At 42.4% G+C, this 14,882-nt stretch overlaps 1 protein-coding gene and 1 long non-coding RNA gene across 2 annotated transcripts in view; both read right to left on the minus strand.

Moving 5' to 3' along the window:
* Window positions 1-8,164, minus strand: part of PAH (phenylalanine hydroxylase) — a 90,694-nt gene extending 82,530 nt beyond the window's left edge. The window contains exon 1 of the mRNA XM_086401056.1: window positions 7,573-8,164. Within this exon, the coding sequence (XP_086257182.1) occupies window positions 7,573-7,632 (60 nt within the window). The 5' untranslated portion in view covers window positions 7,633-8,164. The remainder of the gene's footprint in view (window positions 1-7,572) is intronic.
* Window positions 8,165-8,634: 470 nt separating this feature from the next.
* LOC147372329 (uncharacterized) lies at window positions 8,635-8,974 on the minus strand. The gene is made up of 2 exons (XR_015164002.1): window positions 8,890-8,974; window positions 8,635-8,785 (listed from the first exon to the last, which is right to left on the minus strand). It is a non-coding gene; the product is annotated as an uncharacterized LOC147372329 (long non-coding RNA).
* Between the last annotated feature and the right edge of the window lie 5,908 nt (window positions 8,975-14,882).

Here is a 14,882-nt window from a genome sequence, read left to right on the forward strand (position 1 = left end):
ATGAGCTACATACATGCTATATAGAAGTATATGTGCAAGGGAAAATAAGTAAATCAAGGAAAGTAAAACATTAAATGATGCTCACAGATCATATTTCAATTTTAGAAAACTCTAATTATTCACTGGGGCTTCCCTGGTGGCTGAGATGGTAAACAATCTGCCCTAAATGCAGGAGATCCAGGTTCAACCCCTGGGTTGAGAAGAGTCCCCTGGAGAAGGGAATCACTACCCACTCCAGTATTCTTGCCTGGAGAATTCCACGGACAGAGAAGCCTGACCAGTTACAGTCCATGGGGTCACAGAGTCAGACACAACTGAGTAATTAACACACACACAATTATTCACTGATGTCACCAGTCACTCTAAAGATTGCCTTTCAGTGACACTTACAAGTACGAGGTACAATCAGGGCTCTGAGAGAAATAAATGAATAAGAGGATGCCCCATTCATCAGCAGCCCAAATTTTTACGTAATAGACACATACACAATAAGTAAGGTAAGTAGAAAAAGATCTTAAAGGTGGTATGATGGTTCAATAATTGTCCAGGAAAACACTGAGAAACAGAGGGTAGAAAATACTAAAATTAGAACACACACAGGCTTTTAGCTCCAAAGACATGGGTTGGAATCCTTTCTCTTCCATTGACCTACCAGAGCACTTTGGGACCAACAGCTTAACCTTCTTAATTTCCTCATGTGAGAAATCAGGCTAATGTATAATCATGCCAAGCCCTATCAAAACAGTATTCAGATGATGAAAGAAAGACAGAAAATATTTAAAATATAATATTAATAAAAGCATTCAAAATGATGGAAATATTAAAAATACCCACAAAAGATTTCTTGGCCTTCAGGAAAGAGCTCGCAGGAGCATTAACTTGTTCCCAGATGCTGGGATCTGAGATACCAATTGTTGAAAAGGAGTCACAGAATACATAAGAGCACACAATTAACCCACTGGAAGATAGACATCTTAAAACAGCAAAGAATGTCAAGGATCTAATATTTTCTCCAGCCATGTGACAGCAAATTAAGGTGGGATTAGGGTTGCCACTCCAGAAAGGGTTGGCCAAAATCTTAAAATGTTAAAGTTAAGGATTAAATTAGGTTTTACAATAATACACAAAGTTCCATGTGTGCTTTCAAATAAACATCATATACCTAAAACTGGGAACAAAAACTCCATGCAGAACAATTACTCTCTTATAAGCAAGTCAATGAAATTAGTGGAATGGATGTTGCGTTATCTCAGTGAGAAGACTGTGCTGGGCAGGCTCTTGGTGACTTGGCATCTTAATCTCTGTGTGGCCACTGATGAAATTCTTTTAATTCAGAGAATTCAGATTTTCCCAGAACCTCACCTGAAACAGTGTGGGCGAAGAACCAAAATTATCAGTAAGTGTGATTAGAGGGAGCCTTAGATGAATAGCAAGACCAAACTGTTATATATCTTTGTATGGACCACAGTACTATCTTTCTAAAAAATTTTTTTTGATCTACCATATATTAAAAGCCCTATAAAGTCATGTCTGACTCTTTGTGACCCCATGGATTGTCTGTCCATGGGATTCTCCAGGCAAGAATACTGGAGTGGGTTGCCATGCCCTTCTACAGGGGATCTTCCCAACCCAGAGATTCAACTCCTGTCTCATGTCTCCTGCACTGGCAGGCAGGTTCTTTACCACTAGTACCACCTGGTTAGTATACTGTCCTAAGCATTATAATAAGCACTTGATTTGGATTATCTCATTTAATTTTGATAACAATCTAGAAAATAGGTTTTCTCCAAGTGCCGTTTTTATTGATGACAAGAGGAAGGCTTAGAGAATTTAAATAACTCATCCAGAGCTGCACAGTTAGCAGTGGAGCCCATGTCACTGGATGCCAGCACTCTGTCCATGAATCACAACTTCCTGTGGACTCTACTTTCTGTCTCTGACCCTGCCAGAGACACACAAATCAGTCTCTGATGTCAGTCTTCTGCCTAGGAGAGAACACTAAGCCTTCAGTTCTTCCCAGTTTCCTTGAAATGACGAAACATTTCTATTTCTAGTTCACTTGGCAACATTATCCTCTCCTGTTGGCCTCCAGGAAACAGAACATTTCAACAGAAGTCACCTACGACTAGTGCGATTCAGATGTGAATGTATGGAACTCTGTCAGCCACCACCTCCCCACTTCCACCCAGCCAGCCTGACCTTCTCCAGAAATGGCTCTCAGGGTCAGGCCTTTCTTTGGTTCCCACTGACAACAATCCAGCCCTCAGTGATTGGCAGTGATTGGATGCTCCTAGCAGAATTTAGGGCTTCCCTGATGTCTCAGACAGTAAAGAATCTGCCTGCAATGTGGGAGACCAAGGTTTGATGCCTAGGTTGGGAAGATCCCCTAGAGGAGGGTATGGCAACCCACTCTAGTGTTCTTGCCTGGAGAATCCCCATAGACAGAGGAGCCTGGTGGGCTACAGTCCATGGGGTCGCAAGGAGTCAGACATGACTTGGCAACCGAACAACAACATAGCCAACAATATACAATACCTCTTTCGAATTTTCAAAAGTCTCGTTGGTGCCTCATCTCCTGAGATTCACCCTCAGGAAACTCCTTTCCAGAAAACTGACTTCCTCCTTCCCCTTTCAACACCTCATTACAGGAAATGCACTGCATCCTACCCTCTTCCCCTTTCAAATCCATTACCCTTCCTCAAAAGCCCCACGGGTAGTACTTCTCTCAGAAAACTTCTGTACTCCTCAGCCAAGGTGAATAATCCCTCCTCAATCTAGGTATTCCGTTTGTCTCCTGATGCCCACATGGGACTTGAGAATAACTGACTCACAGAGATAGGCTTGTCCACAATCTCATTTTGGGGAAACTATGGGCCAAAGAAAGTGACTCACCTGAGAGCACACAGGCAGTGCATGGCAGGTTAAGAACTCAGGCTCCTACTATGGAGAACAGTATGGAGGTCCTTCATAAAACTAAAAACAGAATTGCCATATGATCCAGCAATCCCACTCCTAGACATATATCTGGACAAAACTATATTTCAAAAAAATACATGCACCTCAATATTCATAGCACCACTATTCACAATAGCTAAGACCTGGAAACAATCGATATGTCCATCTGACAGATGAATGGATAAAGTTGTAGTACATATATATATACCAGCATATATATATATATATACTGGGAGAAATATCAATAACCTGAATATGCAGATGACACCACCACCCTTATTATTTTGAAATGAGGAAACAGACTCAGCAAGATTAAGTGGCTTGTCCAAGGACACTCAGCTAATGAGCGGCAGAGCCTGTAAAGTGAACCTAAGTCCAATAACTCCAAAATCCTTAATCTAAATCCCAGTGACCCAACTGGAACAATAGCTCCCCTTTTCAAAGCTTGAGGGAACTGAACTGAAAGGAAGCTTATGGAATTTTGTGAAATGATGTGATCTTGGGTGGATTCTGATTCCAGTACTGTTCTGTGGACCAGCATGGGATCTTGGACAAATCTTTTCCAGAATGTGTTTAAACTGGCTCATAACCTGTAATTATTTGCTTCAAATAGATATGTGAGTTGACTTAAAAACACATGTACACTCAGGATGCATAAAGGTACAGAAAATTAGTTTAAAAACTAGAAAAGGAGAAAGAAAGCAGAGAGAAAAAAAATCTTTACTAGCAACCAAGAAGAAAAGAATTTTGATCACTGAGAATTGTACAACTGCCCTCATCTCACATGCCAGCAAAGTAGTACTCAAAATTCTCCAAGTTACGCTTCAACAGTACGCGAATCATGAACTTCCAGATGTTCAAGCTGGACTTACAAAAGGCAGAGGAACCAGAGATCAAATTGCCAACATCCGTTGGATCATCAAAAAAGCAAGAGAGTTCCAGAAAAAAATCTACTCTTGCTTTATTGACTATGCCAAAGTGTTTGACTGTGTGGATCACAAAAAACTGTGGAAAATTCTTCAAGAGATGGGAATACCAGATCACCTGACCTGCCTCCTGAGAAATGTGTTTGCAGGTCAGGAAGCAACAGTTAGAACTGGACAATGAACAACAGACTGGTTCCATATCGGGAAAGGAGTACATCAAGCCTATATTTTGTTACCCCGCTTATTTAACTTATATGCAGAGTACATCATGAGAAACGCTAGGCTGGATGAAGCACAAGCTGGAATCAAGATTGCTGGGAGAAATATCAATAACCTCAGATATGCAGATGACACCACCCTTACATCAGAAAGAGAAGAAGAACTAAAGAACCTCTTAATGAAAAAAGTTGGCTTAAAACTCAACATTCAGAAAATTAAGATCATGGCATCCGGTCCCATCACTTCATGGAAAACAGATGGGGAAGCAATGGAAACAGTGACAGACTTTATTATTTTGGCTCCAAAATCACTACAGATGGTGACTGAAGCCATGAAATTAAAAGACGCTTGCTCCTTGGAAGAAAAGCTATGACCAACCTAGACAGCATATTAAAAAGCAGAGACATTACTTTGCCAACAAAAGTCCATCTAGTCAAAGCTATGGTTTTTCCAGTAGTCATATATGGATGTGAGAGTTGGAATATAAAGACTATATTCTGCTGAGTGCCGAAGAATTGATGCTTTTGAACTGTGGTGTTGGAAAAGACTCTTGAGAGTCCTTTGGACTGCAAGGAGATCCAACCAGTCTACCCTAAAGGAAATTAGTCCTGAATATTCACTGGAAGGACTGATGCTGAAACTCCAATACTTTGGATACCTGATGTGAAGAAGTGACCCTGATGATGGGGAAAGATTGACGGCAGGAGGAGAAGGGGACAACAGAGGATGAGATGGTTGGATGGCATCATCAACTAGATAGACATGAGTTTGAGTTGGTGATGGACAGGGAAGCCTGGCGTGCTACAGTCCATGGTAGCACGTGTCAAAGAGTTGGACACGACTGAGTGACTGAACTAAACAGAGAAATACACTTAACAACAGAAATAAGTTCTTTTTGCTTTTGTCTAACAAATACATTCTATTGTTAATATATTTGGAAAAAAAGCAGTTTTCATAACTACAAGCAATTAATCTACAGCAAAGATATTCCAGGGGTACTCACAGCTGACCTTAGTGCTTTTGGGGGTCATGGGCAGAGGTGTGTTTTCACATGTGTGATTATACAAACACACATCTACAGTGTAAGACACCCAGAAACAAGAGCAGAAATCCTGCTGTGGACACACTAAGCCGGTATATTGCAGAATTTATCTACAGGAGGAAGCAGTGTGGTTGCAGAGCACAGGGTATTGGAGTCAGACCTGGGTTTGAACACTGATTCTGTGCCATTTAGAGCTATGATTTCTGAGTTTCCTTCATCTTTTAATCCGTCGCCCCATTCTATTTTTCTTCACAGCACTTATCCTCCACATGAAATTATAAGTTCATTTGGTTAAATGTTACAGTCTTGTCTCCTCCAAAAGAATTGAAGTTTCACCAGGGCAGACCTTATACCAGCTAGCTGTGCCTAGCTTAGAGTAGGTGCTCAATAAGTCTTTGTTGAGTTGAGTGAACGAACGAGCCGGACATCTCTTGCAGGATTGTTGTGCTTGCATGTGTAGATCAGCCTTCTATCTGGACTACACCTAGGGCATTCTGCTTATCTGGGTTAGAGCTTCAGGAAGGTATAAATGTGTCTTTTTGTAGACTGTCAGAGCTGGAGTCCTAGAGACTCAAAGGTGTTAGTAGCTCAGTCCTGTTCGACTCTTTGCGACCCCATGGACTGTAATCCACCAGGCTCCTCTGCCCACAGAATTCTCCAGGCAAGAATATGGAGTGGGTAGCCATTCCCTTCTCCAGGGGATCTTCCCGACCCTGGGGTCAAACCTGGGTCTCCCACATGGCAGGCAGATTCTTTACCATCTGAGTCACCAAGGGAAGCCCTCCTAGAGACTATTTTCTACCCACCTCCCCCACCTCCTAGCCCCCTCCCCCTGTTTTACAGATCCCAAACTGAGCCTCTTCACCCAGTTAGGGGACTTCTTGATGATACACAACATCAGCAAACTAAACACAGAGTCCACGTCACCTGATCCTGGGCCCATCACCTTTCCACTAAGAAGTTCCACCAGCCACTGGGCTTGACTCAGTGTGTGTTCCTCCTGCCAGTATTCTGACACATTTTGTTGAACAAACAAATCATTTCTGGCTAGATACCCCTGGCACTTCTCCTATATTCCAGAAAGTGTGCTAAGAGCTTTAAAGATATTATTTCACTTGATTCTCATACTAACTCTAGGATATGGGTATTTTTATTCCAACCTTTCAAATGAATAGACTTGCGGCTCTGCAAAGTTAAATAGCTTGCTTTCAACACACAGGTGTTACAGGGCACTCTCTAAACCTTCCTCTTTACACACCACCCCCCCCCACCCCCCGCCATCATTGATAGTGACAATTTGTGATTCTTAGGCTTCTAAGTGCTCTGTAAATGAAGTTTTCAGTTCCCATGGCTCTCTAACCAGATTGTTGCCCCTAACCTCCTGCCATGCTTGCGGGGATCCCACAGCCAGCAGCACAGAAGCTAAATAACACCACAGCTGGGGTCTGTTCTGGGATCTGACACCCATGGCGTCCCTCTTCAACATGAAGTTCTGTCTCCCAAGTCCTACATACCATTTCCAAAGGAAGTCTTTCTCTTGGGATTAAAAACAACAAAAAAAAAAAGTCCACTTTTCCGCACTCTCTAGTTATACTAAAACATCAATCATCCTCTGTCCTCCAGCCCCCCGGTCTTTAAATCGTTCTTAATAATCCTACAGATGACAAATCCCCATAGACCCACCTTATCTCCCAGGGGTGGGCTTTAAGTCTGAACCCTAAATTCTGGGAATGTGGCCAGTCAATTAAAGAACATACTCTGCAGTTGTTCACCTCAAGGGACAGGAAACACTTTCTAGAGAATAGAATGCACCCTGGTCGTTATTCTTGCCACATTTAAGGTTCTCCTACATTCCAAGTTCAAGGCTGACTCTCGAATATTTTCCTCTGTGTTTAATTTTCTCCTTCCCCAGGTGGGAGTAAGTCTGGGACATGGCGTTTTCTCCCAAAGGTGAAAAAAAGGATACAATTTCTTACAATTTTGCCATTTTGATTCCTGGCTGAGAACACGTGTAAACATCACAGAAGAGTAAATCCGGGTGGACCCCAACTCCCATTCCAGATTGTTAAGGACCAATGTACAGAAGAAAAAGAAGGCGACAGAGACTTATGTAAAGACACACAGAGAGTCCATCCGTGGCAGCTCTGAAAGCCGATCCCCAACTCCTGCAGCTCATTCCCTGAATGAGCTCTCTCCTTGGGAATGTCCTCTCCTTGGGAATGTCCTCTCCTTGGGAAACGTGTTGAGCACATGTGTCATCTGTCAACTTCCTAAACGTTTCCATCCTCCTCAAATGAACTCTCAATGTCCTGGTGAGTTGATGGGAGTTTGAAACACCAACACTGCTCTGACCTCTTTCCACGGCGGGAGGGGTGCAAACTCCCCTCCCTGCGAAGCTAAGGGCCCCCCACCACCCCACCCCAGGCTCACCTGTCCAAAGTCGCTGAGTTTCCCGCCCAAGGCTCGGCTCTCCAGGACCAGAGCTGACATACTGGCCTTCTCTACAGTTACCGGCCGTCAGCCGCAGGGAGATTTGCAAACAGCGCAAACAACACGTGGTGCTGAGGTTTTTAACCTGGCTTTAGGGAGGAGCGCCTCCAAGATGTCTCCTGACGCGTACCCGCCGCAGGAACGCCCCGCGATGGGCGTTGTGCTGACGCTGCAGGGCTCTGGGTCGGGACCTGGGCCACCCAGAGGGGAGGGGCAGGGGGAGCGGCCCGGGAGGGTGTGGCGGGCGCGGAGAGGCCGAACTTGGCTGTCCTCCTGGGATGTTGGAAGGCCAGCGAGGGAGGCAGGACCACCTGTGCCCTGGCGATTAGACAGGTTGGGCATTTCCAGGACTCTCCAAAGCCTGGGCACAGATTCTCTGCCACTGGAGTAAATCTGTGGCTGCCTGATGAAATTATAAGAAGCAGAGTCAGTATCTTAGTTGATGTTTGGGGAGGGGTTCCTTTCTATTAACCACCAAAGAAACGACTTTTGGGGTCTGACTTCAGAAAACTAAATAGATGACGTTGTGAATACTGGGCACTGTTGCTAAGGAGCAAAGGTGAGAGCACGACCTGGGTTGAAATGCAGCCAGTGTGTCACTGAGCTGTTTACATCTCTGCTGGGAGGGAGCACGCAGAAGAGGATGGTAGCACCGCCTTACCAGGACGTTTTAGTAAGACTGTGGGTAAGAGAAAACACGAGGTGACACCTTTAACATTAAGTAGAGTTTTTGCCCTCTGAGCCACTCCCCCTCCACCCTCCACCCTCACAGGTGGCCCTAGTGGTAAAGAACCCGCCTCCCAATGCAGAAGGCATAAGAGACGAGGGTTCGATCCCTGGGTTAGGAAGATCCCCTGGAGGAGGGCATGGCAACCCACTTCACTATTCTTGTATCCTCTGTCCATGGGATAGGAGAATTCCTGGAGAATCCCATGGGCAGAGGAGCCTGGTGGGCTAGGAGCCGCAAGGTTACAGAATCCAAAAGGAGTTAGTACTCACGCAGAGTTCTTGCAGTATAGTTCAACACTCAGTAACTGGGGGATACTGCTTAAAAGTATACCATAGCAGATGCTTACTGCGGACCTTTCTTATGTGCCAGGTGGTGATGGAGATGCAGGGGGGACCCTGCCTCCCCCACCATGCTTCCACCATTCTGGAAGACAGACAGCAAACATATAAGTAAGTTTAGGCAGAGTTAAGCCTTCTGAAGAAAATAAAATAGGGGGATGGGCTAATCTGCAGGAAGATGTCATTCACCTCCACTTTTTCAGTTCTGACACTGAGACGAGACATTCATTCCCAGCAGGCAAAACAACACTGCAAAGACAGAAGTTCAGAAAAGATGTGAAAACAAATCAAGATTGTCAAGGCCTTGAGTCTCTGCCTAATATTTAGCCAGGAGAGTGTAATGGGCTAAGGGAAAACAAGTCAACAAGCCAATAAGAGAGGCTGCTAGAAATCCACCCATTCCCCTCCCATAATTCTTTGAAGGAATGACCAGGCACCTGCCAAAAAATTAAAAAAAAAAAAAATCTCAGATTTGGGATTCAAAACAAACAGATTGACTCCTGATTCCACCTCTAACTTTGGCCAAGTCCTTGCCTCAGTTTGTCTTTAAAATAGGGTTTTAACAGGGAGCCCAGCTCAGTGCTCTGTGATGACCAGGAGGGTGATATGAAGGTGGGGTGGGAGGGAGGCTCAAGAGGCAAGGGGTATATATGTGTTTATGGCTGATTCGTGTTGTTGTACTGCAGAAACCAACACAACTTTGTGAAGCAATTATCCTCCAATTAAAAATAAATAAATAATAAATTTAAGAGGCAAAAAAATAAAATAAAATGGGGCGGGTTGTTAAGGATTCTTGGAGCCTCTATTACCTGTCTGGCTTTCTACTGGTTGCTGTGAATACAGACGGAAGTATAATTTATGTCCAAAAGGAGTCTTTGGGTGTGTGATTAATATTCCCTGTGGTCAGATGGAGAATCAATGTTGTTGAACATAGACGAGCAAGACCTTGACTTCCACCCTCGGGAGAATCCATATCCTGTATCGGACTCCAGTGCTTTCCTAGTGTGATAGACATGAGGTTCAGCCCCTAGGTCTAGAAGATCCCGCGGAGCAGGAAATGACAACCTGCTCCAGTATACTTGCCTGGAAAATGCTATGGACAGAGAAGCCTGGTGGGCTACAGTCCATGGGACCGCAAAGAGTAGGATATGACTGAGTGACTAAGCTTGCACATACACACAGACGTGAGATGAAGAGTTTTCCTCCACCCCAAGATTGCCTTGCAAACATCACTTCATCCCTTGATGTTGCTGCCATACTAAGGAGAGCAATGAATGTGACAACCCTGTTATGTTGCTATTTAAGAGGCATGCAATGAATGAAAGCAAGCAATAACAGCTTCTTACTTAAATAAGTACACACTGTATAGTAGACACTGCCAAGCATTCCCCATGCGTGGTTTCATTTTTCCCCTCCAAAACCTTGACCTATGAATCCCCACTTTATAAATAAAGAAACTGAGACACAGAAAGTTTAAATAAGTAGTTCAAAGCCAAACTACATTTCACCCAGTTCCAAGGCACTGGCTCTTACATACTCTTCCTTCCCTTCTAAAATTAAGAACAGCAATGATTTTTAGGACAACAAAATAATAGCACTTCTTTTTTCTTTTCTCATCTACTAAAAATAAAATTCTTAATTTCCTCTCTTATAATAATGACCCAGATCTGTGTTGGGAGAAGAGCACAATTAGTTGTCTGCTGCTTTAGGGAAAAACATTTAGTAGCTTCTTTTCAAAATTGTTTTGGCTTAAAGGGGAAATTTATCCATGCAATAAGATTAAAACTCACTTACCATGAGATTGCTGATGACATGAATTTTGTACTGTTTTTTTTTTTTAAACTATCATTTAAATTGGGATGGAATACAATGTGTTGCTATTGTGAACAAGGGTGGTGGTGAGCCCTAAGAAAATTAGTGTAAAAGGAACAGCCAAGAATTCAGCCTGTGTGGAGAGGGCGTGGAGAAAGGGGAACCCTCTTACACTGTTGGTGGGAATGCAAACTAGTACAGCCACTATGGAGAACAGTGTGGAGAATCCTTAAAAAACTGGGAATAGAACTGCCATACAACCCAGCAATCCCAATGCTGGGCATACACACTGAGGAAACCAGAATTGAAAGAGTCACGTGTACCCCAGTGTTCATCGCAGCACTATTTACAATAGCCAGGACATGGAAGCAACCTAGATGTCTATCAGCAGACGAATGGATAAGAAAGCTGTGGTACATACACACAATGGAATATTACTCAGCTGTTAAAAAGAATGCATTTGAATCAGTACTAATGAGGTGGATGAAACTGGAGCCTATTATACAGAGTGAACTAAGTCAGAAAGAAAAACACTAATATGCAAGACAGTAAAAGAGACACAGATGTAAAGAATAGACTTTTGGACTCTGTGGGAGAAGGCAAGGGTGGGATGATTTGAGACAATAGCATTGAAATACGTGTATTACATATATGAAATAGACGACCAGTCCAAGTTTTATGCATGAAACAGGGCACTCAAAGCCAGTGCACTGGGACAACCCTGAGGGATGGGGGTGGGAGGTGTGAGGGGGGTTCAGGATGGGGGACGCATGTACACCCGTGGCTGATTCATGTCAACGTATGGCAAAAACCACTACAATGTTGTAAAGTAATTAGACTCCAATTAAAATAAATAAATTCTTTTTTTTTTTTTTTTACAAAAAGAGAGAGAATTCAGCCTGTCCACCACTGAGATTTGCTGACCGACCAGGAAGAGGTAGGCACCATGTCGCAAGATGTGCAGTTGTATACCTGGTAAACTTAGAGTTGACCTTCACTTGGAAGTTGAAGATTTCCCAATCACTGCAGGTTATCAAAAACTTGTCATTTAACCTCACAGGTAGAGAGTTGAGTTAATCATAATCTCTGAGTTCATGGCAAGTAATCAAAACCTCCAAGGCCTGTCTCTTGTTTTATTTATTCATTCTCTTTTATCTTCATGCCACATTCCCATTCCTTTCCCCTAGATACGACATCCTTAACATGTTTTAATATTTAGTCGTGGATTTATTAGCTACAAGGAAATATTGGTGTGTGTACGTATTTTTCATGAATATGAGTGATGTCATAATATAGATTTGTTGTTGTTGTTGTTTAGTCATTAAGCCATGTCCAACTCTTTTGTGACCCAGTGGACTGTAGCCCACCAGGCTCCTCTGTCCCTGGGATTCTCCAGGCAAGAATACTGGAGAAGGCTGCCATTTCCCACTCCAGGGGATCTTACTGACCCAAGGTTTGAACCTGTGTCTCCTGCCTTGGCAGGCAGATTCCTTAACACTGAGCCATCTGGGAAGCCCCAGTATAAATTTACTATAGCATATCCATGTATATAGATTTTCTATAGATTTTCTGGTTTCTAACTTTTTTCTTTCTACATTCTTGGAACATGGTCATGCTACTGAATGTAGTAACTCTTTGCTCCTTTAACTAGTGTAGTATATTTCACACTGTGTAACTACCATATTTGATTTTTCCATTCCCCAGTGATGAATCCTAGGCTGTCTCTAACTTTACACCACCCTCAACAGTAATACTGTGGTAAATATCCTCATCCTTGTCTTCTCACATCCTGTGTGAGAATTTTTTCTGGGATAGAAGGATGAGGTCCTGAATCGTAGGAAACATGCATCCTTAATTTCACAAAGTAATGCCAGATTGCCCCCTTTGAATGGCTTGTATGAGTCCACATTCCCACCAGCACAGCAAACGGGTTCCTGTTGCTAGGTATCCTCAATATGGTCTTTTCCAAATGTCTGATTCCTTGCCAGTATGTTCAATATGAAAAGTTATGTTCCCCAGGGGCTCAGCTGGTAAAGAACTGCCGGTCAATGCAGGAGACTCAGGTTTGAACCCTGGGTCAGGAAGACCTCCTGGAGAAGGGAATGGCAACCCTCACCAGTATTCTTGTCTGAAAAATTCCATGGACAGAGGAGCCTGGCAGGTACAGTCCGTGGAGTTGCAAAGGGTCAGACACAACTACACATGCACACACACGTCTAATGAGTGGGTTTGAGCATCTATGTACTTAAGAACTACACTCTGAATGCTGCTAAGTCGCTTCAGTCGTGTCCGACTCTGTGCAACCCCATAGACGGCAGCCTACCAGGCTCCTCTGTCCCTGGGATTCTCCAGGCAAGAACACTGGAGTGGGTTGCCATTTCCTTCTCCAATGCATGCATGCTAAGTTGCTTCAGTCGTGTCTGACTCTGTGCGACCCCATAGATGGCAGCCCACCAGGCTCCGCTCTGAATAGTTCTTTATCAAACACTTTGCCTATTTTTATATTAGGATTCCTGGCTTTTGCATTTAATTGCAGGAATAATTTGTGTAGTCTCGATATTAGGCCTTGTGCCTTTCTCAGATCACTAAAGATATCATCTTGTCACCAATCACTCTCAGTTAACTGTCAACTGGTGTCTTTCCTTGAGAAAAGTTATAATTTACATATAATAAAAAATTGATCTTAAAAATGTTGTGGCTTGTGCTATTGGGATCTTTTTAAAGAAGTCCTTCCTTATTCCTATGTTGCTATGACACTGTTTCTTTCTTCTGTCATCCTGAGTTTTCTCTTTCACATTCAGATCTTTAATCTTTCTGGATCTCTTGTATATGAGATACAGTAATGACCCAGCTTTTTTTTTTTTTCTTCTCTCTCCAAATCACAAGTCAGCTTTTCTATAACAAGTGCAAAAAATTTCCCCCAATTTTTATGTCAGAATTTTCTGAGTCAAGATGAAATTGCCGTTTGTACCTGAGTCTTTCTCTAAAGCTTAATTTTATTCCATTGGTGTATTGCATTATGTCTCTTCTTGTGTGTCAGTATCATACTACATTTATTATTACAATATGATCTGGTAATATATCTTAATATTTGGTTGTCAGGTCCCCTTTCTTGCTTGTATGTTTTCAAAAGTTTATTTGGGTATCAGTACACACTTACTCTTCCATATTTCATCTGAAACATTGATTAGTTTGACCCTGAATGTGTGGGATAATCTGTGGACACTTGTATTAAACAGGAGCAGTCAAGAGTAGACATACATGCTAGATCCAAATTTATGAACGCAGCCAAAGTTTCTCCATCAATAATATACTTGATGTAGGTTTTTGATGTTATGACAAGCATTGGATTTACAAAATCTCTCTGCCTTTGTGTGCTGAGGCTTGTTTTTATTATAAAGCATTGAATTTAGCAAATGCTTTTTCTCTATCTACCAAGAAAATGATGTGATGTATTTCCTTTCATCTATTAATATAATGAATCACATTGGTAGATTTTGTAGGTGTTAAACTCTTCTTATATGCCAGGATAAACCTTTGATTATAATATATTAATTTTTATTACACTAGTAGATATGGTTAGCTTATGTTTTACATAAGATTTTCCCATCTCTTTTTAGTAGTGAAATGAAACTGAAATTTTATTACTTGTACCATCATCTTATTTTGAAATCAAGATTATAGTAATCCTGCACAAGGAGTTGTACAACTTACCCATTTTTATAATTTCTGGAATAACCTATAGAAGATAGAAAGTATTTGTTTCTTGAAGATTTGGTAGGACCTCTTGTAAATATGTTGGACCGAAATTTTGGAAAGCAGGAAAAGTAATATAGTCCAATTTATTTTACTTTTATTGGCATATTTATATTTTATGTTTCTTCTCAGTTTGTATTTTTTTTTTCAGAAATTAATTCATTCTGTCAAGGTCTCAACAAAACTAACATATTACTGTTTATAACATTCTTTTCTTATTTTGGGGGGTTTTTCCTGTGGTCATGTATGGATGTGAGAGTTGGACTGTGAAGAAAGCTAAGGGCTGAAGAATTGATGCTTTTGAACTGTGATGTTGGAGAAGACTCTTGAGAGTCCCTTGGACTGCAAGGAGATCCAAGCAGTCCATTCTGAAGGAGATCAGCCCTGGGATTTCTTTGGAAGGAATGATGCTAAAGCTGAAACTCCAGTACTTTGGCCACCTCATGCGAAGAGTTGACTCATTGGAAAAGACTCTGATGCTGGGAGGGATTGGGGGCAGGAGGAGAAGGGGACGACAGAGGATGAGATGGCTGGATGGCATCACTGACTCGATGGATATGAGTTTGAGTGAACCCTGGGAGTTGGTGATGGACAGGGAGGCCTGGTGTGCTGCG

This window comes from Bos grunniens, chromosome 5, assembly GCF_055505025.1.
Source record: "Bos grunniens cultivar Pamir isolate PY7600 chromosome 5, Bosgru_T2T1.0, whole genome shotgun sequence".
NCBI classification, from domain to species: Eukaryota; Metazoa; Chordata; class Mammalia; order Artiodactyla; family Bovidae; genus Bos; species Bos grunniens.